We start from the raw sequence: 26,470 nt of genomic DNA, 5'->3' as shown, positions 1-26,470 counted from the left end.
TGTCCACCCCAGTCCAACTCCGGCATCTCCACACTATGATTACATAGCAAATGGATGGCCAAACCAGGTATCAGAGGAAGATATCCATCCATACTTTGTTCGTAGGAATGAACTGTCAGTGGATAGAGATTGTATCATGTGGAGAGCAAGAGTGGTTATCCCAAATAGGTTCAGGTCTAAATTGTTAGGAGGACTTCATGACCAGCACCTGGGAATGTGCTTGACCAAGAGCTTTGCATGCAGTTACTTATGGTGGCCAGGTTTAGAGAAAGAGATAGAGTACATAGTCAGTCAGTGTACAACATGTCAATCGGTGAGCAAGAAACCACCACCAGTACCATTACAGCCATGGAAATGGCCTCCCAGAGTGTGGCAAAGGTTACATGTAGATTTTGCTCAGCTAGAAGGACAGCAATTGTTCATAGTGATAGATAGTCACTCGAAGTGGGTAGAGGTGTTTCCAATGCGGATAATAACAAGCAAAACACTAGACAATTTGCAAAGATTATTTTCTTCATATGGCCTCCCAGAAGAAATTGTGTCTGATAATGGGCAGCAATTGTGTTCAGAAGAATTCCCATGAGCAGAAACGGTGTGAAACATACCAAAGTTCCACCGTACCATCCTGCTTCAAATGGTGCAGCAGAGCGCACAGTACAAATTGTCAAACGTGCCCTCATCCAACAAATGTTGGATCCAAATCCAAAGAAATGTCAGTTGTCATTGGACCACAAACTGGCAAATTTTCTGATTACCTGGTAGAAAACCAGCAGAGTTGTTTCTCAAATGACAGCCATAACCAAGTTCTCGTTGTTAAAGCCAAACTTGGCACAGTCCGTAGAAGAGAAACAATCAAGGCAGAAAGAGAGTCATGATAAAGGTAGTTAGAGAGAAAAGTGTGAAGTTGAACCAGAAGGTTAGAGTGAAGAACCATCACCATAAATGGTTAAAGTGGTTACCAGGAAGAGTAGTGAAGATATGTGGCCCTCGCACATATTTGGTCAAGATGTTTGATCATGGAAAGGTTAGGTTTGTTCACATTGATCATATCTTACCAACAGATGTGGAAGGAGTTGAAAGCTGGTATGATTCAATTTATTCTGATGAGTCAGATAGTCTTGTTACAAGTAGAGTACCAGTAGCAAATCCTACATCAGATGTACCAGAAACAAGTCCAAGCCAAAGTTAGAATTTAAGTCTGAGCCCGTGTCAGGCAGACAAACAGTCTGAAAGTGTAGAGAGTCCAAATGCAGATCAAAGTCAGCCCTTGGAGAAAAGTTCTCTGCAGGCTCAGCCTAGAATGATTCAAAGTCCTACAACAAGATCTGAAAGTTCTGTTCAAGAAAGAAGGTATCCTCTTCGAAACAGAAAACCAGTGGTTATGATTAATCTTTAAATATGGAAAATAAGTTCATATCTTTTGTTTGTGTTACAGAATTCTATAGTAGAATTTGGAAACATAAAATGGTGTACATTTTTCAAATGGAACCCAAGAGTTGTGTATACCATGCAAGTCATGTACAATGATTATCTGCTATGATTAACTTCTTCAATAAGGAAGGAGAAGTGTAATAGAGCCACCTGGTGGACTACTGATGTATATAATAATAAAGTCATGTGCAGTACAGTTCTTACCGGAAGCCATGTTGTGCTGCTGTATATGTAAGCTGTGTCCCAAGATATCACACAGTCCTGTGTAGTTGTGGATGCAGTATTGTGATTTGTAAAAATATTATCTAGTATATTCTATTTTCATTAACTGGGATACAAAATTAGTTACAGCAACATACTGCCTGAAGGAGTTCTATTACACACACCTGCAAGAAAAAGAGACTTCCAAATTATAAATTACATAAATGCCTCTTTTCCTGCAACCTACCTCTTTGACCAAGCTTTTCGTCATCTGCCCTAATATCTCCTTATGTGGCTCCAGTGTCAAATTTTGTTTTTTAATACTCCTGTGAAATGCCTTGGGATGTTTTACTATGTTAAAGGCACTATATAAATACAAGTTGTTGTTGTTGGAGGAAATAAAGTACCTGTATTGATTCTGTTTCAAGACCGATTAACATTGTGTGCAATGGGCTTTATAAAACACTACAGAAAAAAATAAAAATTACTAAACAATTTAAAAGTACAGCCATTAAAAAAAAGAGCGATTTTCAGAAAGGTTATTACACTGTAAATCATTTTATATATACATGCATCAATCAGAAAGAAACAAGGTCAAATTTCAATACTTACTGACAAATTACATTTATTTAGATCAATTCATCCTGTGCATTTTCAGGTGAAGATAGCAACATTTTAGTGGACATGTGCAATCTGATGGAAGTTATTTAAATAAAGTATCACAGTTGTAATGAGTTTCTTATAAACTAGATTAAAGGAGGGCGATGACAAAGTCCAGTAACAATACAGTCTGCTTTATCTTTTTCTTTTAATAGATAAAAAGACAGTAAAGCTAGTTAAGGAAAATGAAAACTTCACACATGGCATTTATTCTTCCCATTGGTAGCTCATTTAGCCAAAATATCAGCCACAAACAAAATCTGAAATCTACAAAAACATCCAACATAACCTATGCCTATCTTCTCTGAAATAAATATAGTACGCATTAATAAAGAGAACACAAAAAATCTAGTACTTCAGTGCCACATTCAGCTTTCATATAGAACATTGTTTTATGAATACATGGAACATATATGTTAACCTCATGATAACAAATCATTATTTTGTTAAAAGTTTCTCATCATATAAATGCCCACTGGTGATCCCAGCTGTTCAAACATTAAAGTTGAGAGAAATGCTCAGAGATGAACAAGATGAGCCTCTTCTAAGAACCATCTTTCTGGTCCTCATTTATGACTAACAAATGATTTGTTATAACAAATAATTTGTTGTAAGAATTGATCTGTTATTGCTCCGATTCACTGGGATAATCACTATATTCAGGACCTTTTATGCAACACTCTGATATTCATGGAGCAAATTGCACTATACACATCTGGCCAATTTGCTACAGGATTTCAGACCGCAGTAAATCACTTATTCTATTAATAAAGGGCAAGGTCTGACTGCACTAAGTGTTAGCTTGGTCCCTGGTACCACTGTTGCCTCTGAGTCAGGTGGTCGTGGGTTCAAGCCCCACTCCAGGGACTTCAGCACTTAATCTAGGCTGACACTTCATTGCAGTATTGTCAGAGGTGCAATCTTTTGGATGAAATGTTAAATCCACCTGCCTGCGCATGTAGAAGATCACATGGCACTATTTTCCCGGTGTCCTGGCCAATATTTATCCCTCAATCAACACCTCCAGAGACAGATCAAATGGTCATTTACCTCATTGCTGTTTTTTGGACCTTGCTGTGTACAAATTGACTGCCATGTCTGTCAACACAACAACAGTGACTGCATTTTGAAAGCAATTCATTGGCTGTGGAGTACATCCTATTGATATTAAAGGCACCAAATAAATGCAAGTTTCTCTTTTCTTTCTTTTATTGTAATCCAATATTATATGTACCTTGCTTTAAACAGTAGTCTGTTCAGACAAACCAAGTAGGGCAATGCCCTTTAAGTATGATTTTATTCTGGACTGAAACTGTGTAGTTACTGTTCATAATTGTCACATTAATGTTGTATCAAATTAATATATTTATATTTAAAAAGTCTACGTCAGTGAAGAGCAGACAGCTTAATATAGTAATTTATAATTGGTGAAGTAGATAGCAAGACACTTTAGAACATATACATTTTAACTAATACTTATATACTGTACAATGATCTTATACAATATTTGACACTATTGGAATTCAAAATAGTAGCTATTAACAGAATGCATGTGGGGTCAGCTGGTATGTGATAATAGGGTTAAGTGCCCAATATGACAATTACATTCAATTTATCTTAACTTGGCTGTTGAACATTTAATTCACAGTGCCATCTTTTGTCACCATTTATTCAGTGTCAGTGAATCCTAATCGTGGCTAATAATAAGAATATTCCCACTTCTGGTCTTTTATTTAGCATTAGTATTGGCCTGTGTTAACAATGCAGCATATACAGTACCAAGGTTATGTAATAGTTAACTTCAGAATACCATTTTCATTACAGGTGTTGATCTTCCTCACAGGGGGATAAACATGGTATTTGATACTTAAACTTCTCTTTGTGGGAACACAGGACAGTAAGTTTGGAAATTTAAAGATCCATAACAATCTTTTTTTAAGTCATGCAATTTTTAACACATTTGTGTTACTCAAAAGTTCCAACATTGTACAAATAAGCTGATAAATTAATTCTGAGGAACCAAATCATGCAGGGAGTTAGATATTAGTCTTTCAACTCTGGGGTCTGGGTTCAACTTCAGTCCAAACTGAGAGAAGAGAGATCTTCCCGTTTGCAGTAAGCAAATTAATTGTGAAATGAATTTGGGCAGCCTCAGTCTAATTCCTAGTTGCCACGAGCCCAAAATACAAAACTGCTCCTAATTAGTACCAAATTGGCAATCTCTCTCAGCAGTCACAGGATGGCTGGCGATAGAAAAAAGATCACAGTACAAAGTGGTCTACTGAGGTGAGGCACATTTTGGAGGCAGAGTAAAGGAAGCTGCATTTAATTGTGCTATATTGACTGGAGGGTAATTCATCCTGAGATTGGGCGCTGTTCAAATCTTTAACTTAGATTGGGCACAAAATGTTTTTAAAAACTAGTTCCATGTACAGATGGCAGATATTGAGATAACCACTGATTATTTTAGTTTTTGGATCCAGTTTACCACATTAGTAGTAAATATGATATAGACTATTATGTTGATGGTTCCAAGAGTGGTTTATGACCTGCACATTCCACATTGCCTTTATATCTGCAAATATTACCTAAAAAAAAAGGGTATAGCAGACTGTCAAGAATCACAATTTCACACCATGTATTCTCAGTCTGTAGAACTGTAGCACCATATGAAGAGAGAGTGCACATTGATGTCATGCTTCACATTTTAAACTGTAGGATTTTAAAAAACTGATGGGTTCTGTAATGTCAATCACTGATGTTCAGCAGCATTTCACATCTCAAACAGTAACATACCCGGTGACAACTCAGTATTTTTTGGAATCAGTTAATTCTGGTACTACACGTAATGAATTGTGGTAAATGCATTACTTGCTGCTTCTTCGTATTCGGACAATCATAACACATATTAATTATCGGCAATTATGAGAAAGCAACAGAAAGGTTGGTTAAGGCAACTAACTTTTCTAAAGCTTAGAAAATGATATGCCACAGGAACATTGTTGTAAGTATACTGTAGTTATCACTTTTAATGAATCCTATGACATTCCTAGCATTTGCTAATCACTTTACATTGTGGATTAACCCAGCAGAGCAGACTTTGTCTCTATGGTCCACAGCATAAAAAGTTAAAGACAGACTTGTAGACTGTGCTCGTCAATCGGCCACTAAAGCACTATTCAAGACCTTATAGTTTTAGTAAAAGAATTTGAAAATCATGATAGTTTGATCATGCCAGAGAGAATGTTCTACCCTTTATTTAGATGAAGAAAATGTCTTCCAGCATTTTGCTTTCTTCAAGTTCTTCATCTGAATTTCTACTGTGTGTTGGAGCTGTTCCAGTCTTAGCGAGCTTTTGATGGTTTCCGCTGTGAGTTATGTTGCTTTTTCTTGGCTTGCTGAATGCTTCCCTGATGTGCGAATTATGCTCTTGTGAGGAAATCGGACTCAATGCATCCACCAAATGAACAAGAGAGGCTTCATAGCTTTAGGTTATTGGAAGAAGGGAAAAGAAACGTGTCAAATTGATCGCATTTGAGATTCCTTTCTTCATAAAAATATGCATAATAAAAGAAACACAAGATATTGTGCACAATGGAGCTCTTTCATAAGCATTTAAAGCACATAACTCATGGGGGCATGATGACTTATGATGGTCTTTTGTACAAGTAAAATAACCATGATGATAAATTGCCAATGTTATGATGCTCTATTTATTCCCAGGTGTCTTTTTAAATGTTTTCTAGAATTAAGCATGTAGTCCTGACAATTAAATTGTAATTCCTGATAGGTACCACCTTTTCTTTTAACACCAGCTATCGCAAATCTGTACATTGAAAAAATATAGTAATAACAATAATGTCACTTGATAGTTACAAAATTTGTTGAGTTACAAAATCTGTTGAGAGTACAGAAGGTACTACCAGAACTACTTCTCTATGATTTAAAAAACAGTTGTGCACTTGCTCTTAACACCAGTGTAACAATAGCACCGTTACTCTGGTGATCCTCGCTTTATAAATAATTGAATAAATGGACACGTTCTGTTCTTCTCTTCAAACGTAGTAATTCACTCTTCCAAGCTTCTTTCCATAACTTACTGGATACAAGGACCCCTTCTGTCCTCTGCACCAAACTCAAGAAAGTACAAGCCTCCCACCACACTGAAAAATGCAGCTGACATTCTGTCTCCCTCCCAAGAACACATTATCTCCATCCAACTGTTAATATCACACATACATAAGTATCCTGGGACCCTATTTCATAGCACTTCACCAAAACATCACTGCTAAAATGGCAAGCTTTTAAAAAAAAATCTTTAAAATTTTAAGAAACTCTAATACATATGTTAAACAGCTGTACTGTATAGGACATTGATTAATGCAATGGCTATCCCATTCGTAAAGGAGGTCTGTATAACTTGCTTGTGAACATCACTCATGAGTTGTGTTGTTTTTTTTTTTTAATTCGTTTTTTATGGGATGTGTGCATCGCTGGCAAGGCCAGCAATTATTGCCCATCCCTAATTGCCCTCAAGAAGGTGGTGGTGAGCCGCCTTCTTGAACCGCTGCATTCCATGTGGTGAAGGTACTCCCACAGTGCTGTTAGGGAGGGAGTTCCACGATTTTGACCCAGCGACGATGAAGGATCAGCGATATACTTCTAAGTCAGGATGGTGTGTGACTTGGAGGGGAACTTGGAGGTGGTGGTGTTCCAATGCGCCTGCTGCCCTCGTCCTTCTAGGTGGAAGAGGTTGCGGGTTTGGGAGGTGCTGCCGAAGAAGCCTTGGCGAGTTGCTGCAGTGCATCTTGTAGATGGTACACACTGCAGCCACGGTACGCCGGTGGTGGAAGGAGTGAATGTTTAAGGTGGTGGATGGAGTGCCAATCAAGCGGGCTGCTTTGTCCTGGATGGTCTCGAGCTTCTTGAGTGCTGTTGGAGCTGCACTCACCCAGGCAAGTGGAAAGTATTCCATCACACTCCTTGCTTGTGCCTTGTAGATGGTGGAAAGGCTTTGGGGAATCAGGAGGTGAGACACTCGCCGCAGAATACCTAGCTTCTGACCTGTTCTTGTTGCCACAATATTTATGTGGCTGGTCCAGTTAAGTTTCTGGTCAATGGTGACCCCCCCAGGATGTTGATGGTGGGGGATTCGGCAATGGTAATGCCATTGAATGTCAAGGGGAGGTGGTTAGACTCTCGCTTGTTGGAGATAGTCATTGCCTGGCACTTCTGTGGCGCGAATGTTACCTGCCACTTATCAGCCCAAGCCTGAACGTCGTCCAGGTCTTGTTGCATGCGGGCATGGACTGCTTCATTATCTGAGGAGTTGTGAATGGCACTGAACACTGTGCAGTCATCAGCGAACATCCCCATTTCTGACCTTATGTTGGAGGGAAGGTCATTGATGAAGATAATTGGGCCCAGGACACAGCCCTGAGGAACTCCTGCAGCGATGTCCTGGGGCTGTGATGATTGACCTTCAACCACCACAACCATCTTCCTTTGTGTTAGGTATGACTCCAGCCCATGGAGCGTTGCCCCCCCCCCGCCCGATTCCCATTGTCTCCCTCACTGTACAATGTATTTTAACATTTACCTGTGTCCTGAGGTAGTTCCCAGATTCTTTAAAAAAAATCAACTCTCTCCAATTTCCCCAATCTACCCCCTCTGTCTCATATTTATAAACCACTCTCTTGAACTTTATTCCTCAGATTTCCCCTCCACCTGCCATCTACTTTTATAAATTTTCTATATGGTAAATTTTGACATTCTACAACATCCATTAAAAAACCTTTTCTTTTAAAAAAAAGCAAAAAATAAATTATTGCATACATTTTGCTTGACAAATAAGTACAACACAATACATCAATATTTAGACTCGGGTGAAAATATCAATTGATTTCACTAATATCAATTGATTTCTCTACTATCAGTGTCATATGCATTAAAAATGCCAAATAACCTCTGTCAAAAGAGAAATTAAGGTCATATCTCAGAGTAGACAAGGTTAATACCATTAATTTTTTTCCAAAAGATTTACACAAATTCACAAAACAGCTATTCTACTTTTAGACGGTAATTGTTCATTTGAATAGATTTTTTTTTTAATAGTTCAAAAAAATTAGTTTATAAAATAACGGCAGTCATCGTTTGTTATACAGAGATGCCAGATGACAACTGAGAGCCAATATTAATGGGCACAATCAATCCCGCAAAAAGCACGTAATTCAATGACACTTTTTTCTCTGTTAAAAGAGACTGAGGATTGATATTAAGCACGTGATGCTCCAGGTGGAGTGTGCCGATATTAATATGAGGTAGCAGTCAACAGAAATAAAGTGAAAACGGCTTTATAAAATATCTATTTCATACCACGTAGCAGCAGGTAAAATAAATGGCAGTAAATAGGATTTCAATCTGCTTACTGCTTCATGAGGCAGAGAGCACTAAAACTGCTCGGCTTATAGCATAAGGCCAGCAGCTTCATTCAGCACGCTGCTGATAGTCCGTCAGAGAAGCTTTTTCTACATAGCTATTGCTTCTTAAATGAAAAGCGTATGGTAGTGACAAACTTTTTGGTGCCCATGATAATAGGTAGTCTCCAAAGATTCCTATAGGTATTCAGTGTCATGTGGAATTCCACATTATCATCTCATTGGAGGCTTAAGAGGCTTGTATCTACTTTAAAGGAAACATATTTATATGTTAGCCCTTCCTAGAACTTAAGGAGATGAATAATTAGTGATTTTGAACCTCATGCCTGTATAATGATCAGGCCTTTGAAAACGACTATTATGAACTCCAAGTGCGCACATTAAGAACTACAGCATAAGCAGTGCAAACATTTCAAGACATTCTGAACACTTCCAACTGCACTAACATTTCTACCATGGCTTTTATAAAATGGCTTCTACTATTACAATACTTATTTGATTCCATTTTGTAAAAAAAACACTTTTGCATATTACTTTCATTGAAACAAAGGGTAAAGGTCAATGGGTGTTTTTGTGACTGGAAGGCGGTTTCCAGTGGGGTTCTGCAGGGCTCAGTACTAGGTCCCTTGCTTTTTGTGGTATATATCAATGATTTAGACTTCAATGTAGGGGGCATGAAGTTTGCAGATGATACAAAAATTGGCCATGTGGTTGATAGTGAGGAAGAAAGCTGTAGACTGCAGGAATATATCAATGGACTGGTCAGGTGGGAAGAAAAGTGGCAAATGGAATTCAATCCGGAGAAGTGTGAGATAAAACAAGGCAAGGGAATGCACAATAAATGGTAGGATACTGAAAAGTGTATAGGAACAGAGGGACCTTGGAGTATATGTCCACAGATCCCTGAAGGTAGCAGGACAGGTAGATAAGGCATACGAGATACTTTCCTTTATTAGCTGAGGCATAGAATATAAGAGCAGGGAGATTATGCTTGAACTTTATAAAACACAAGTTAGGCCACAGCTAGAGTACTGCGTACAGTTCTGATCACCACATTACAGGTAGGATGTCATCGCAATAGAAAGGGTACAGAGGAGATTTACGAGGATGTTGCCAGGACTGGAGAATTTTAGCTATGAGGAAACACTGGATAGGCTGGGGTTGTTTTCTTTGGAACAGAGGAGGAGGTATATAAAATTATGAGGGGCCTAGATAGAGTGGATAGGAAGGACCTATTTCCCTTAGCAGAAGGTTCAATAACCAGGGGGCATAGATTTAAAGTAATTAGTAGAAGCATAGAGGGATGTTGAGGAGAATGTTTTTCACCCCGAGGTGGGTGAGGGTCTGAAACTCACCGCCTGAAAGGATGGTAGAGGCAGAAACCCTCACCACATTTAAAAAGTGCTTGGATGTGCACTTGAAGTGTTGTAACCTACAAAGCTACAGACAAAAAGCTTGAAAGTGGGATTAGGCCTGCCCGGACATGATGGGCCAAATGGCCTCGTTCTGTGCCATAAATTTCTATGTGTCTGTGATTAAAATAAAATGAGGACACTCTCATCTTTGGATTTCAGGTCATCAACCTGAAATGTTAACTCTGTTTCTCTCTCCACAGATGCCGCTTAACCGGTTGAGTATTTCTAGCATTTTCTGTTTTTATTTCTCATCTTTGGATTTATGAGCCTTGCAAGTTATTAGGCTCTAATGTGATAGTGTGAATTTTCTTTTCAATACTATCTTACACAGGCACAGAAATAAACTATATACAGATCTCTCACTGTAAAGATCTATGTTCTTTCCTTTGATGCAAATAAAATATTCACCTGCAGGACTCATTTTGCCACTCTTTTGCCCTATGTTTGTAATTTGGTTTCTATCCAACTACAATGCAATAGTGAAACAAACGACAAACCTAAACTGTACAGGAGTGTGCCATTTGCAAAGCCCTGACAGACTCATCAAGAATGATAGATTAATGCAATTAGCAGTTTGCTTTCCTTATGTATAAGAATGCTGTTCAAACAGCTATCAAATGTTTTAGAGCTCAGTTTTAGCTTTGTTGGGATTTTTTTTTAAATGTGCATTTGCATAACTGAAGCCAAGTCACAAGATCTAATCTTGCTAAATGCCACAAAGGTCTTGTCTAGCCTTTTTGAAAGTACAATACGGTTGGAGTTTTCCATTTGTGCACTTACCACTCCATGATTTCCTCTCCCCATTCATTTTAATGTACAAGAAAATTATAGGTTGATGAGTGTAGAAACAGAAAACTGTGGCCAATAGTATTCGCCTCACCTTTCCCATACAGTTTGCCTATCGCAATGTACACTCATCTCTATATTGCCTGGGACTGTCCTCCACTTGCAGAATTAATCAGACAGCCACTATTAATGAAAACTCTGCCACCAGACTACCAGTGACCCATCTCCTAAGATTCATGGATGACCACTAGAAGCACAAGTAAAACAAACTGCCACGAGATCACCAATGAAATGGACATATGCTTGCTGATAGACTGTCACACACCAAATGCCCACTAAGTTGCTGGACAGTTGGGAATGAGACACTCCTTTTGCTCTCAACTCTTCATAGGGGAAATAAGTACAATTCTGAATATTACATTTATATTTAAAACATTTTTAATTTCAACAATCTAGCTGATTTTAAATGGCCATGTTCCCAAAATACACAACTGGCTGTAAGCCAAACATAAAACAGTGGGACCTGTTAAGACCAGCAGTCCACAAGAAACAGGTCTTCCTGGCAGCCAGTCTTAGTAAGTCCCAGCAGGTTCATACTTGGCTTGCAACTGACAGCAAGATCCACACTTCGAGAACCTGACAGAACTAGTCTGACTCTTGTGCAGCATAAAGGTGCCTCTGGCTCCAGATATGGATGGGAGCCATTCACTCACCATATTGTCAGAAAAATTGCTGGCAAATATGTAAAGTACTTACAAATATAACCAAAACAACCTTGATCAAAATATAAAAGCAAAATACTGCGGATGCTGGAAATCTGAAATAAAAACAGAAAATGCTGGAAATGCTCAGCAGAAACTTCTCTCTCCACAGATGCTGCCTGACCGGCTGAGTATTTCCAGCATTTCCTGTCATGACCAAAATATGTTTGGATCTCATGCTTACCTACATTGTAAAAAAAATCATGCTAATTTTGGACACAAGTCTGTGACTTCATCAATACTTGTTTTTGACTATATTTTAGATAATTAGCACTTTTCCACTTGATAATCAGTGACAGCTTGGGAGTCAGTTACAGAAGTTGCAAAGAGAGCTCTGAAACATTACTCTGGACATTCAGCAAAATTCTCTCTCCACACACCGTCAAAAAGTCTGCTGAACTGGTAACAGAAATGAGTCAGTTTTATGTTATAGGCTTAAGTTTATTAGGACTTAAGTTTGTCCAAATTCTTTGGGATTCAGAGAAACAATGAGGGAGGGGAGGGGAAAGAGAGACACAGACATAAATTTCTTGAATTAATAACGTAATTTCTACACTTATGTATCCCAATCTGGATACAACAGGTGGAAGTCAAACAAGCTATTTGAAATTAAAACCATTTAGGCTTACTAAATTTAACCTATTAAAAACCTTACATGTTAAGTGGAATGTTGCATCCCTTCTTATGCAAATTTAAAACTCAAGCATCATCTAACACATTGGTGGAGTAAAATGTTACTGCTATTTGATTTATTGCTGAATATTAAAAGTATATACTAAAGAGATTAGAATAAGAACGCTGAATTCTGCAAAAATTAGATCAGCAGTATACTGTGATTAAGTAACAGTTGAGAGATTTAGAATCAAAAATATCCTCAAATTCCTTACTTTCTGGAAGTAAATGATTTCTAGTTGTCAACACCAGAATGCAGGTTTGAACAAAATATCTATAGCTTGGCATTAATCTACGTCAGCTTTGCACTGCCACCGTGTTTCTTTTGTGTAATTATTAAAACCTCAGATGTGAGTGACATTGAGTGAATACAGGGCAAATGAAGCAAATGCATTTTAAGATTACTTCTGAAGCAAAATGCAAACACAAGCTTTCAACAATTTTACAGAAATCAGAAATTACTGCATTATGAGTGTTTCAGTTAATAACATAAACATGCACCAATTTAGGGCTAAAATGTATAGAATTAAAAAAAAACATCAATCTATCTCCCACTTGAGACTGCTCAACAGGATCTGAATTCAGGTAGGAGTTATAAGAAGTGAAATATTCATTGTATTAATGCCCCCATTTACTTATTTTAAAGCAAGGGTTTCAATTTGTATCTAAATTACATAACACAAATAACCTGTCCTTATACTTTTGTACAAGAGGTAGGAGGGTAGCACTGGAAAATACAGGAACAAAACAGCAAAGAACAGTGAAATCAAAGGCAAATTAAAACCACAAGAAAATACTCCCAGCTGCAAATGAATATAATGGGAATAAATCTCTGGGCAAAAGATACTTCCTGCAAAAAAGAAAGGTGACTTAAAAGGAAGGTTAAAAACAGTGAGCGAGACGTTTCTTCGAGCGGAGCAGAGAAATTATGAATTTTGTGCCCTGAATTTCTAAGTTTGTTTCTTTGATGAAAATGCAAATTACAGCGCCAACTAAATATATTTTTATAATAACTAATGACAACTTACTGCAGAACTCCAAAATATTCATACTTAGTCACACTGCACTTCACAGATCTCAGCACATGTTTATTTTTCTCTCCTTTAAGGTCTAGCTTGAATATAGTTCACACTGAAAACATTGTTTGAGTAAACTAAATTCAGCTTTTCAAAATAATAAAATGTTATTTTCAAAGAGTTTGTAACCAGAAATCCACTGCCAATCATAGTGATGCGTAGCATCAAATGCCTGTTAAGTAGTTATCCAATAGATGCTTCCTGGAGATTCCTGGTTAATAAGAGAACCTTATTAGCTTTAAAGTTTCTTCCTCCCAACTTCTGGCTGTGCTAAGGTAGTTTCCCAAGATGAGAGCTCCAGACATCAACTCCAACTTCTGCCTTAAATGTCCCAAATGTAAACTCCCCACAGAAACGATCTTGTCAATTGCCTCCCTACTAGAAGGCAGAGTAATTGCTGGTAGAGACATACATTGTTCCCTCCAGCCTCTTGGGCTAGATTTCGTGAAGATGGAGGGCGCCCAGAGTAAGCAGCCAGAATATTCTGAGTGTGACGTATCGATTTAAGCAAGCCACATATTCCCCATAGAGAAGGGATTCACTTCTATTCAAACCTGCACAAAGCCTACTGCAATTATTATTGATTCCTGGACCAATCATATCTATCTATAGCCATCATCATGCACCAGTGACCCTCCAATCTATTCTCCCTAACCCACCACCTCATGATTAATACTGGCACCTAAAACCAGCACTCCTCAGTGACTCAGAGTTCATGTCCTCTTTAAAAGTGCAGCTCACTCATTGTATTGTACAGTGACTCCAATACCCAAACGCTACTCCGGGAAACCATGAAGGCAGTCCTGAGGGGCCATATTATTGCATTCTTCCCTGCTAAGAGGCACAGAACATAGTCAACTCCAAAAACAGGTGGAAGTAATGGGAAATCGAACTAGAAGCCTGCTCCACAAAAGCACAACCCAACTCTGCAAGGTCAATTACCACATAGGCAGGACCTTGATATTGCTCGACTCTTGAGCATCCCTGATTTTAATCGCTCAACCATTGGTAGCTGTGCCTTCAGCCGACTAGGCCCTAAGCTCTGGAATTCCTCCCCTAAACCTCTCTGCCTCTCATTGTCCTTTAAGACGCTCTTTAAAACCTACCTCTTTGACCAAGCTTTTGGTCACCTGTCCTAATATCTCCTTAAATAAAAACAGAAAATGCTGGAAATACTCAGCAGGTCAGGCAGCATCTGTGGAGAGGGAAACAGAGTTAACGTTTCAGGTCGATGACCTTTCATCTGCCTGATCTGCTGAGTATTTCCAGCATTTTCTGTTTTTATTTCAGATTTCGGCATCCACAGTATTTTGCTTTTGTACTAATATTTCCTTATGTGGCTTGTTGTCACATTTTGTTTGATAACAGTCCTGTGACGCGCCTTGGGATGCTTTACTACGTTAAAGGCACTATATAAATACAAGTTGCTGTTGTTATTGTTCTCTGACTCAGCCAACCTTCAAGGACTGTTGTTAAAATATCCTAATTGCCAAACAGTATTCTGTTCCCATCCTGTCCCGTTTATTCTCCGACTAGCTGAAGTGCCCGGCGGTGCCGAGGCTTTTTCGAGGGCATGTTGTTGTTGGAAGAGAGAGAGAGAGCGCGACTGGGGGGAAGAGAGAGAGCGACTGGGGGGAAGAGAGAGAGCGACTGGGGGGAAGAGAGAGAGCGACTGGGGGGAAGAGAGGGAGGGGAGGGGTGGGGGGAAGAGAGGGAGGGGGGAGGGAGGGGAGGGGGAGGGGGAGGGGAGGGGGAGGGGGGGGAAGGGAGGGAGGGGGGAGGGAGGGCAGGGGGTGGAAGGGAGGGCAGGGGAGGGGAAGGGAGGGCGGGGAGGGAGGGGAAGGGAGGGCGGGGAGGGAGGGCGGGGGAAGGGGGAGGGAGGGCGGGGGAAGGGGGAGGGAGGGCGGGGGGAGGAGGGGGAGGGAGGGCGGGGGGGGAGGGAGGGCGGGGGGGAAGGGCGGGGGAGGGGAGGGGGGGGATGGAGGGCGGGGGGGGAGGGAGGGAGGGCGGCGGGCGCCCCCCCCAGAGGGTCGCGCCGCCCCCCCCCCGGAGGTGAAGACCGCCGATTGCGCGCGCAGCAGGAGCTGAGACGCGGCGTCTCTCTCGGCCGGCGGGCCCGGTTGCCAGGGCAACCGTGACGCTGACCAAGCCAGAGAGAGAGACGCCGCGTCTCAGCTGCTCCTGCTGCGCACGCGCCCCCCCCCCCCCCCGAGGGTCGCGGCGCCCCCCCCCCCGCCCCGAGGGTCGCGGCCCCCCCCCCCCCGAGGGTCGCGGCCGCACCCCCCTCCCCCCGAGGTGAAGACCGCCGATTGCGCCCGTTGCCAGGGTAACGCTGGACGCTCAGCAAGCCCCGGCAGAGAGAGACGTCTCAGCTCCTGCTGCGCGCGCACCCTAGCCGCGCTGGGCTGAGGCTCGGCCCTCCAGCCTTCGAGTGGGGCCGGGAGGTGCCTAGCTCGGGCGTGGGTGCGGAGGAGACGCCGAGGCTTCTAGGCCTACCTGGAAAAACGGGGAAAGGTAGGAAAATTAATGAGATTAGATAAGTTAATTACTTTCTAAATCATTTTTTTAATAAACAATATGTGTTTTAAAAGCAACGTTTTTTTTTAAGACGCAGAAAGCGGGAAAAAGAAAGGAAAAGTTTGGAATCAAGATGGCGGCGACTCACCTCGGTTCAGAACGATAAAGCCCGGCCACACGCGCACCGATTGGCCCGGCGGCACACGCCAGCAACCCAGCGTACGATTGGTCGAGCTCGAGGTCACTCTGTCGCTAATGAGCGGATAATGAGATGCTAATGAGCGGAATGTTGAAGGTTTTTGGGATACCGCGGGCGCAATTTTAGCCCGGCCGAAACGTAAATACGCTTAAAACCGTCTCGGAAGCGTAAGCTTTCTTTGGAGGTAACGCGCGCGTAGGTACGCCCTGTAACTTTCGAGTGCATACCCGCAACGCACACGCGATGACAGACAGATAGACAGATAGAAAGACAGAATGACAGAAGTACCGATTTATATATATAGATAATCATGTGACAAAACTGTACAGTAATTTAAAAAAATATATTTATATGTAGTCTCTTTCCTTAATAAAAATAAAGTTAATCCAGGGCATCAGAAAGTTTCAAATGACGAAAACAGCTTAGTCTCACCCAATGGCTTACGGGGTAATTGCATTGTATAGTGTAAAATTAAACAATGCAGACCAAAACATCAGAGGTCGATGCTAACAGGACGGATCTCAACTGAGTAGCAGTTCATGTGCCACAGAAAGGCTCAGCACCTGTGTGCTGGGGAGAGAGAAAAAATGTATGCGTGTCTGTGTGTGCAAGATCATTTTAAAATTTGTTGCTTTTAAAAAAAAGTATTGTTAGATTTTTAAAATATTAAAATTTAAGCACATTTAACTGCATGTAAAGCAGATTCCACCATTTCATATAATGTTATTGCAGACCGACTGGTTGGTTATTTGCCTACTGAACCTGTATGTCTTGTATAGCATAAATTTTACCGTTCCATTTAATTTTGAAAACACTAAGGGCTGGATTTTACTTAGCGAGACGGGTTGGGGGTGGGACTGCTGCCTTCCGGGTTCTAGTCCCGCCCCCTGCGACGTCTGACGAACAGATGCTATTTTGCCCTGATTGGCCTTGTTAAGCCCGCCCTGCGGGCTTGCCGGCCAATTAAGGGAAAGCCGGTGTCAGATGACATCAGTTGATGACACTTCATCTGCCAGTTTTCTTAAAGGCACGTGCACCACACTTGTTTGACAGATGAATTGTCAGTGTTTGACAGCATTGAAGTGCTGTCAAACACTGACAATCACTGTACAAAGGTGAGCCCTTGCACCCTGGCTCTCCAATTACTCTCTCCTTAGAATAAAACAGATGGCAGCTGCAGCTGAGATTGCAGAAGCCATCTGTCACTTCTCCCGATGAGATGAGGCTACACAAACACTTCACAGCTCGTCACCTGCAGAAACATCTAACCACATTAAAAATTACTTTCCCAACATTTCCTTACCTCTGATACTAACAACTGTTCCACTGGATCCTTCACACCACTTCTGCAGCTGTCATCTATACACCAATAACAACAGACCCACAGCATGCCTCACTTACCCTGGCGGGGTTCCCCGACGTCAGGAAGCCCGCAGCAGCAGTCGAAAAATTGGGAAAAGCCTCTTAACTACTTTATAATCCTCTTCCTGTCGCTAGGAGTCGAGTCCCTGCGCAAATCGGGGACCCGACTCTCGGGAAGATTGTTTGGAGGCAGGTTGTGTTGAGTCTGTGTTTACAACTGCAGTTATACTGAATAACAGGACGCAGACTACAGAAGTAAGTAAACAGGTCTTTAGTGATTGAGGGTCAGGGCGGAACTGAGGTACACTTTGCTCCGCAGGGTTTATATACCGGTGTGGTCACCGCCGGTATTACAATGTACAGGAGCCATTAAAAAGTAGTCCATCACCTTAAGGTATCCTCTTAAGGTAGTACAGGTTACATACACTACAGTTCCTCCCCTTTTAGCTTAGCAGTGGACGCCCCCAATTAATACACTACATGGATAACATATATACAATTTACACACAACAACTGTTCAAAGATTCAGTCTCTGAGGAGGCCTCCTGATCCGGCCCGGATAACGCCTTTCAGGGATCTCTGGTTCCCGTTGCTGGGGTGACTCATCCACTTGATCTCCTAGGGATTCAACATCATCCAATACGTTCGAGTCTGAGGTAGATGCTACAGGCTCAATAAGTTCTTCAACTGGTGTCTCTGCCGTAGACATGGGGTCGACCCTTGTTCTCGATTCCACAAGTTGGTCAGCATGACGTCGTATTACGTTCTCTCCAACGTCTACCGTGTACATCAAGGGTCCCTGTCGTACACGAATTGCCCCAGGTTGCCATTTATCATCCCTATAGTCCCTGGCCAACACTGGTTGTCCTATTTCAAAACTACGAGTGGCCTTTTTATTTACATGCTGGAATTGCTTGTTTTCGACTTCCCGTCGCACATTGGGTTTTAACATATCCAACTGGGACCGCAACCTTCTGTTATAGAACATTATGGCAGGGCTTTCATTTGTCACTGCATGTGTGGCGTTTCGATACGCCATTAGGAAATTGTCCACCTTGTGTTGTAGTGGAATATGATCTTCACTCATGGCCTTTATCGCCTTTTTGAACGTTTGTACAAATCTCTCGGCCAACCCATTTGTAGCCGGATGATATGGGGCAGATGTATAGTGTTTCACCCCATTCTTTTTCATGAATTTCTGGAATTCTTCTGACACGAACTGTGGTCCGTTGTCTGAACATATTTGCTCCGGCAATCCATTCCTTGCAAATATGGTTCTTAGAACTGCAATCGTCCTCTCAGAGGTAGTGGTCGACATCTTAATCACTTCTGGTCATTTAGAATGTGCGTCTACTGCTATCAAAAACATGGAATCCATGAATGGACCTGCAAAGTCGATATGCACACGTTGCCATGGGGCTGAAGGCCATTCCCACGGATGCAGCGGTGCAATTGGAGGTGCGTTCTGAACTTTTTGGCACCCTGAGCAGCTTTTACTCAGATCCTCTATTTGTTTGTCGATACCTGGCCACCACACATAAGGCCTAGCAAGGCTTTTCATCTTGACTCCCCTCAGATGACCTTCGTGCAATTCTTTTAGAACTCTCTCCCTTAATTTAGGAGGAATAATCACCCTTGTTCCATACATCAATGTTCCTTGACATACGGACAGATGTTCTCGTCTGGCTGAGAATGCTGGTAACAGTGGGTCGCATGTGCTGGCCATCCCTTCACTGTCAAGTCGTAGACCCGAGACAGTGTCGGGTCATTTCGGGTCTCTCTCTCAATACCCACATTGGTGACTGGTAAGCATTCGATGATGGTCGAGTGAAATATCTCGACAGGGTCAACTGCCGGTGCCTCTTCCGCTGTAGGTAGTGGCAGGCGCGACAGCCCATCAGCATTTCCATGTTGCTTTGTACCTTTGAATTCAATATCATATTGATGTGCCCCTAGGAAAAGGGACCATCTCTGAAGCCTCTGCGCCGTCATTACCGGAACACCCTTCTTAGGGTTGAAAATGGAAACCAATGGCTGGTGATCTGTCAGCAGCGTAAACTTTTGGCCTTGCAGGTAATGGTTAAATTTCTTAACTCCCCACACGAGGCTGAGAGCCTCCCTATCTATCTGAGCATAGTTGCGCTCAGCGGAGGTCAATGATCTGGATGCGAAAGCGACTGGCCTTTCCGAGCCATCTGGAAACTTATGTGAGAGCACTGCCCCGATACCATATGGAGAAGCATCACAAGCTAAGCGAATAGGCAGCGTTGGGTTAAAGTGAGCCAACACTTCCTTAGAGGTGATCAGTGCCTTGCTCTTTCGAAAAGCCCGCTTACAATCATCGCTCCACTTCCATGGTATTCCCGTTTGCAAAAGAGTGTTTAGCGGGTGTAACACCGTGGGTAAATTTGGAAGAAACTTGTGGTAATAGTTAACCAACCCGAGGAACGACCTCAACTGGGATACATTTTCCGGTGCTGGAGCTTTGACAACAGCTTCGATCTCGTCAGGTGACTTATGGAGCCCCTCCTGGTCAATGACGTGGCCGCAGTACGAGATTCGCTTTTGAAAGAACTCGCATTTCTGGCGATTAGCTCTTAGCCCATATTCTTTCAATCTGATGAGCACCTGCTCCAAATTCGCGAGGTGATCATTATCGTTATCTCCTGTAATCAGGATGTCATCCAGGTAGCACTGTGTGCCTGGGATTCCCTGCAATACCTGCTCCATGGCCCTTTGCCAAATCGCTGGAGCCGATGCCACTCCAAAAACCAGCCTATTATACCGATACAAGCCCTTATGTGTGTTGATCGTGAGATACTGTCGTGACGCTTCATCAACTTCAATCTGTAGGTACGCCTGCGCCAGGTCTATCTTGGTGAAGTGCTTCCCGCCAGACAGCGAAGCGAAGATATCTTCAATCCGCGGAAGCGGATATTGCACCGTGTGAAGAACTGGATTAACAGTGATCTTGAAATCGCCACAGATGCGAACCTTCCCAGGTTCCCCTGGCTTGTTGCTCAACGAACGCTTCATGACAGGAACAATGGGTGTAGCCCATTCGCTCCAGTCCACCTTGGACAGTACCCCTGAACGTTCTAGCCCTTCCAGCTCTGCTTCCACAGCAGGTCGTATCGCATAAGGCACCGGTCTGGCTTTGAAAAATTTTGGGTTTGCATGTTCTTCAACCTTGATGGTTGCCGTAATTCCTTTCAGTGTTCCAAGTCCCTGTTGGAACACCTCCTTAGCATCGACTAAGATTTTGGACAGTCGTTTAGGTTTGACGTCGTCCTCCTTACAGGCATCCACAGTCAGTGCTTGTATGGAATGCCAGTCCAAATTTATTCTCCGGATCCATTCCCGTCGCAGTAGTGGCGGACCTCCATCAGGTAACACATACAAGTCCATTTTCTGACTTTCTTTACCATTGTAGACCACATTTACTTTTATCTTTCCTTTGGGGTATACTATTTGCCCCGTGTATGTTTTCAATACAATCTCCGTATCCCTCAGGGGAATGTGCGAGAATAACCTTTTGTAATCTTGCTTATTCATGACTAGGGTTGCAAAATTCTGGGAATTTTTAAAAGAGGAAACTTTCCATGGGAATTTTCGGGAATTTTGAGTTTTTTTGCACACTGATGGTTTTTGTCTCTGACCCTTACATTATCTTTGTCGTCAAAATAGACATACTGTTCCATACAAATAAAAACAGGCTTTCAAAACTTTATTTAGGTTATAATTTTGAACTTTATTGAACCCCCACAAAAAAGACCCATCTAAAATAAAATAAAAAGAGCGTCAGCTTATTTAGCCTGTAATTTGTCCTTATTTTGTCCCTTTGAGTCTTCTACCCATGAGTCTTCTGAGTCTTCTACTCCTCATTGCTCCTCCTGATTCTCTGACTCTGGCTCTGACGTGTCCATTTCCTCCTCTGTGTCAGTGTCTAGCTGTGTGGTGGACACTTCTGTATCTGGCTCAATAAGTTGTAGGTTCGCCCGGATAGCCACCAGTTTCTCCACTCTCTTGTTAGTCAGCCTGTTGCGCACCTTTGTATGCGTATTCCCAAAAAGTGACCAGTTTCGTTCAGAGGCCGCTGATGAAGGTGGGATTTGGAGTATCACCGATGCAATAGGTGACAGGGCCTCAGATGCACAAAGTCCCTTCCACCAGGTATGTGCACTGATATGCTTGCATGATTCCCATATCCCATCCCCATTCCAAAGACCTTGCTTGGTAGAGAACTTTGCCAGACTTCCCAGAACTTTGCCCACATCCAGATTGAGATGGTGTGAGAGGGTAGAAATCACACTGTAAGCGCTGTTGATCTGTTCTCCAGAAAGTATTGGTCTCCCAACATGCTTTGGGTCCAGCATGTATGCTGCAGCATGAATCGGCTTGACACAAAATTCTTGACGCGTCTGTATGAATTGAACAATTGCCTTCTCCTCTGCTTTGAGCAGCAGGGATGTGGGTAGGGCAATGCTGATTTGTTCTTTTAAATCAGTAAAAAGCCTGAGAACATCTGACAAGACAGCGTCATCTCCTTCAATCTGAGCAATTGCAGATGCTACTGGTGAGAGTAGTTTAAGGCTGCTAACCACACTCTCCCAAAACACATCATCCAGCAGTATTTTCTTGATGGTGGTTTCCATATCCCCAGACTGGGATATTGCCATTTCTTGCAGCGACTCCTTACCCTCCAGAAGGCTGTTGTACATTATGACAACACCACCCCATCTAGTGTTGTTGGGCAGCTTCAGTGTGGTGTTCTTGTTCTTTGTCATTTGCTTGGAGTTGTAGGTTGCTGCAACTACCTGTTTTCCCCTGACATACTTAACAACTTGCTTGGCTCTCTTGTACAGTGCTTCCATGGTTCTCAAACCCATGATGTCCTTGAGGAGCAGGTTAAGCCCATGAGCTGCGCACCCAATAGACGTAATATGAGGGTAGGCCTCCTCCACTTGAGCCCAAGCAGCCCTCATATTCGCAGCATTGTCAGTAACTACTGCAAAGACCTTTTGTGATCCAAGATCGTTGATGACCGCTTTCAGCTCATCAGCAATGTATGTGCCTGTATGTCTGTTGTCCTTCGTGTCTGTGCTCTTGAAGAACACTGGGAGAGGAGTGGAGATGATGTAGTTTATGATGCCCTCCCCTCGTACATTTGACCACCCATCTGAGATAACTGCAACACAGTCTGCCATCGTTATCGTTTCTTTGAGCTTTCCTTGGACTCTGTTATACTCAGCCTCCAGCAAATAAGTAGACAAAGCATGTCTGGTGGGAGGACAGTATGCAGGGCGAATAACATTGAAAAATCTCTTCCAGTACACATTGGCTGTGAGCATGAGGGGTGAGCCTGTTGCATATACAGCTCGAGCAAGGCACTCATCTGCATTCTTCTGGCTATGGTTATCCATTGTATCAAAGAACCTTCCAAGTGGGCCAGGAGTTGCTGATGATAAGGAGCCTGATGCTGAATGAGAACCATCATCTTCTTGAATGGAAGCAGAGGAACTCTGGGCTGACTGCTGTGAGCTTTGAGTGAAGTTGTTGCATTTGGATAAATGCTGCTGCATCTTTGTGGCATTCTTTACATATGGCTTTCTACAGTGTTTGCACATGTACACAGTCTTTCCATCTTTAATGCCTGAGGTAAAATGCTTCCACACATCCGACGGTAAATGTGGCATTGTTCTATGCAGAGAAATAAAGGGCATTCATCTCTGTGTCGAACTGCGGTCGATCAGCACGATTGCAACAGGGTGAGTACATTTTTGCTGATGCTCCATGTGATGGAAGCATGACCTGTACACACACGACGCTACATCACCAATAGTGTATTATTTTGTATATTTTAAATTGAAGGACAACAGAGTTCAACAAGTAACTGGTTTATTTGGTATAAAGTCTGATTTACTTACTGCATCATCACAACATCAGCAGAAAACAAAATGACTTCCCTCAGGACCCCTAACCTGGATCTTAAAAAAACTATAGCAGTCTTACAGATGCCTGCAGGCCAATCACAATTCGATGTGCAAATATTACAAATAGAGGGAGCTAATCGCTCATCCACTCATCCAACCAATCAGGACACATTTGTTCACAGTCACACACAAAACTTGTAATTATTAAAACAAGCCAAGTAAGAAGATAAACATATATTGATTAAGAAATTCCTTAATAATTAAGATTCCATCTCTGTTAGTAATTTTAAGAGAGGACCTGTGGAAAAAAAAGAAAGAAATACAAAAAAAACAATATTATGCTAGCATGTGCTTTTTTGGGCAAAATTCCCAAAATTCCCAAGCTAAACTTCCCGTGGAAAATTTCCAGAAATTTACCGGAAACTTTCCACCCCTTTGCAACCCTATTCATGACCGATAATGCCGACCCTGTGTCCAATTCCATCTTCACTTGAACTCTTGCTATCCGGAGCATGACCCAGATAGTTTGGTGGTCTGCTGTGTTACCCACATTATGTATTTTCAGACAACCCAGTTCCTTACTGCTGGAGTCTGAATCCGTCTTCTGTTCATCCGAACTGTTCTCTGTCACCTTGTGTACTTTTTTGTACTTCTCCTGCGGTGACTTTTTGCTGCTGGTCTTCTTTCCTGACCGGCATACTCTCGCTATGTGACCAAGTTTGCCACATTGCCTGCATTCTTTGTCTTTGAACCAGCACTGGTTCTGGTCATGCGTTGTCCTTCCGCAACGATAGCACTTTACTGCGTCCAATGCCATTTCATTGGTGCTGAATTCCAGTGGCCTTTGCTGTATCTCTGCAGCGCCCCGTGGGATGCTGCAATGCTGAACGCTTTGTCCAGCGTAAGATCCTTTTCCTCTAGCAGTCGCTTCTGGGTTCCTTCCCTTAGGAGCCCACACACAAACTTATCTCTCAGTGCGTCTGCTAGTCCTGTTCCGAACTGGCAGTACTTTGATAACTTGCGCAGTTCTGTTAGGAATTCAGCGTTGCTTTCTTCTTTAAGTTGAATTCTTTTGTAGAATTTAAATCGTTCCGCTATCAGCAGCAGTGTGGGGTTTAAATGCTCTTGCAGGATAGTAACAATATCCGCGAAACTCTTCCCTACCGGTTTGTCTGGGGTTACCAGGTTCCCTAATAACCCGTACGTCTTCGCACCCATCGAGTTTAATAGGGTTAGTGCTTTCTTATCATCAGGTACATCATTCGTTGTACAGTAAACTTCGATGCGTTCCACATAAGTGGCCCAATCTTCCACATCGTTATCAAAAGCAGTGATGTTACCCGTTTTTGGCATCCTTGCTGAGTTTCTCCTTTCCCTTCGGATATTATTTAATATGATGACTTTTTTTTAAAATTTAAGATGGCGGCTTTTCCCGTGCTTGGCGGCTTTTCCCGCGCTTGTCTTCTTCCCCCGCCGACTCAAGATGGCGATTCCCGCGCTGTTGCCGTCCACGCCTCCCAGCGGTCCTTCCTGCCTTTACTCCCTGCTGCTCCCACGGTCCTTGTGGCAATAAATGCTTTTCTGGCTGCTGCGCGTCTCTGCCCCGATTGCAGTCCGGCCCCTGACACCGGCTGCGGTCGTGTTCTCCGCCCTTTTCTTCGTTTTCCCTCTCCTTCTCCCACTGACAACTCGGCCGACTTCCCCCCCCGTGCCGCTCGATCGGGCTTACCCGCCGCTGTCGTAGAAGGGATGATCACCGCCTGTTGCTGATGTTGGACTTCGTGGCCAGAAAACCAACCCGGGTTCCCGATGGCCTCCCATGCGATGCAGTGCTCAGCAGGATGTTGAGGGCGGATGCCCTTTTTCGACGCCCGTTCCTGAGGATGAAGCTTCCTTGGATGCAAAACTGCCGCTAGGTACGATCAGACTCGTCGCCACTGTTGAGTCTGTGTTTACAAGTGCAGTTATACTGAATAACAGGACACAGACTACAGAAGTAAGTAAACAGGTCTTTAGTGATTGAGGGTCAGGGCGGAACTGAGGTACACTTTGCTCCGCAGGGTTTATATACCGGTGTGGTCACCACCGGTACTACAATGTACAGGAGCCATTAAAAAGTAGTCCATCACCTTAAGGTATCCTCTTAAGGTAGTACAGGTTACATACACTACAGGTTGGGAGCAGGTTCGTGACCCGCTCCCATTCTTTTTGACTTTCCCTGCAGTCCCGCCTCCAAACCCGCCTCCTCAGGGCTGGTAAAATCCAGGCCTAAAAGTTTGTAGTAGCACTGAATTTGTCATCTTAACATTTAAAATTAAAAACATCACAAGAATATATAATACAATGTGTGATGGATTATTGCTGAAATTATCTACAAGTTTCAACAAAATTCAGACTAAACCCAACTCAATTCAGGTACAATGAGAATAGCAGAAAGCATTATTTTCAACTATTTTCTATTTAAATTATTACTTTAACCCTTTAATAGCAGAGGCGTGCACGCCTCCGACTAAGTCAGATTCTGAAAGCATTAAACGCTTAGCCACCTTCTTTTTGCTTTGATGTATAAAAATATAGCAAGGATCAACCTGGTCACTTCGAAGATGTAAGAGTCTTGCAAGTCTGGGCTTTGATAGGATAGTTTGGAAGTCAGTTTTCAGCCAGTTAAAATCTAGTTTGTCTTTACCTACTCACTCCTCCAAAATGGGCAGTGAGAACCTGAAGAATTCAGGTAAGTAAAAACTTTCAAAATTACTTCTTTTAAGGAAAAAAGGTTAGCAAAGGTAGGATAAGTCAGATTGTACAGAAAGAGTGAAAAATAAGGCTAGCTTTATTTATAAAGACATCAGAAATTCACTAGGACAGATTTTTTACTTCTGACTTTTTTTTGGTTTGATCACCAAAATTAATAAAACGCAAAGCCTAAATTGACAAATTTAGTTACACAGGGCACCTAACCCTAAAAAATATAAAAACAACTTCGAATGACTCCAGCACCTTACCTGGAACTTCATTCTAAC

The 26,470-nt window shown here is 42.4% G+C and overlaps 1 protein-coding gene across 3 annotated transcripts in view; it reads right to left on the bottom strand.

Moving 5' to 3' along the window:
* kiaa1328 (KIAA1328 ortholog) overlaps window positions 1-26,470 on the bottom strand; it is a 388,527-nt gene that overhangs the window by 91,372 nt on the left and 270,685 nt on the right. For 2 of the 3 annotated variants that reach the window (XM_085973903.1, XM_085973916.1), the window contains one exon: window positions 2,483-5,777. The exons of the other annotated variant lie outside the window; for it this stretch is intronic. In XM_085973903.1, coding sequence (XP_085830029.1) covers window positions 5,552-5,777 — 226 coding nt within the window. In that variant the 3' untranslated portion in view covers window positions 2,483-5,551. Of the gene's footprint in view, window positions 1-2,482; window positions 5,778-26,470 lie in introns of those variants that run through there. 3 annotated transcript variants of the gene reach the window in all.

This window comes from Somniosus microcephalus, chromosome 2 (assembly GCF_052327205.1).
Source record: "Somniosus microcephalus isolate GS21.2 chromosome 2, FLI_Smic_1.0, whole genome shotgun sequence".
Classification (NCBI taxonomy): domain Eukaryota; kingdom Metazoa; phylum Chordata; class Chondrichthyes; order Squaliformes; family Somniosidae; genus Somniosus; species Somniosus microcephalus.
Note: the sequence above shows the minus strand (reverse complement) of the source record. Positions and strands in the feature narration are given on the sequence as shown.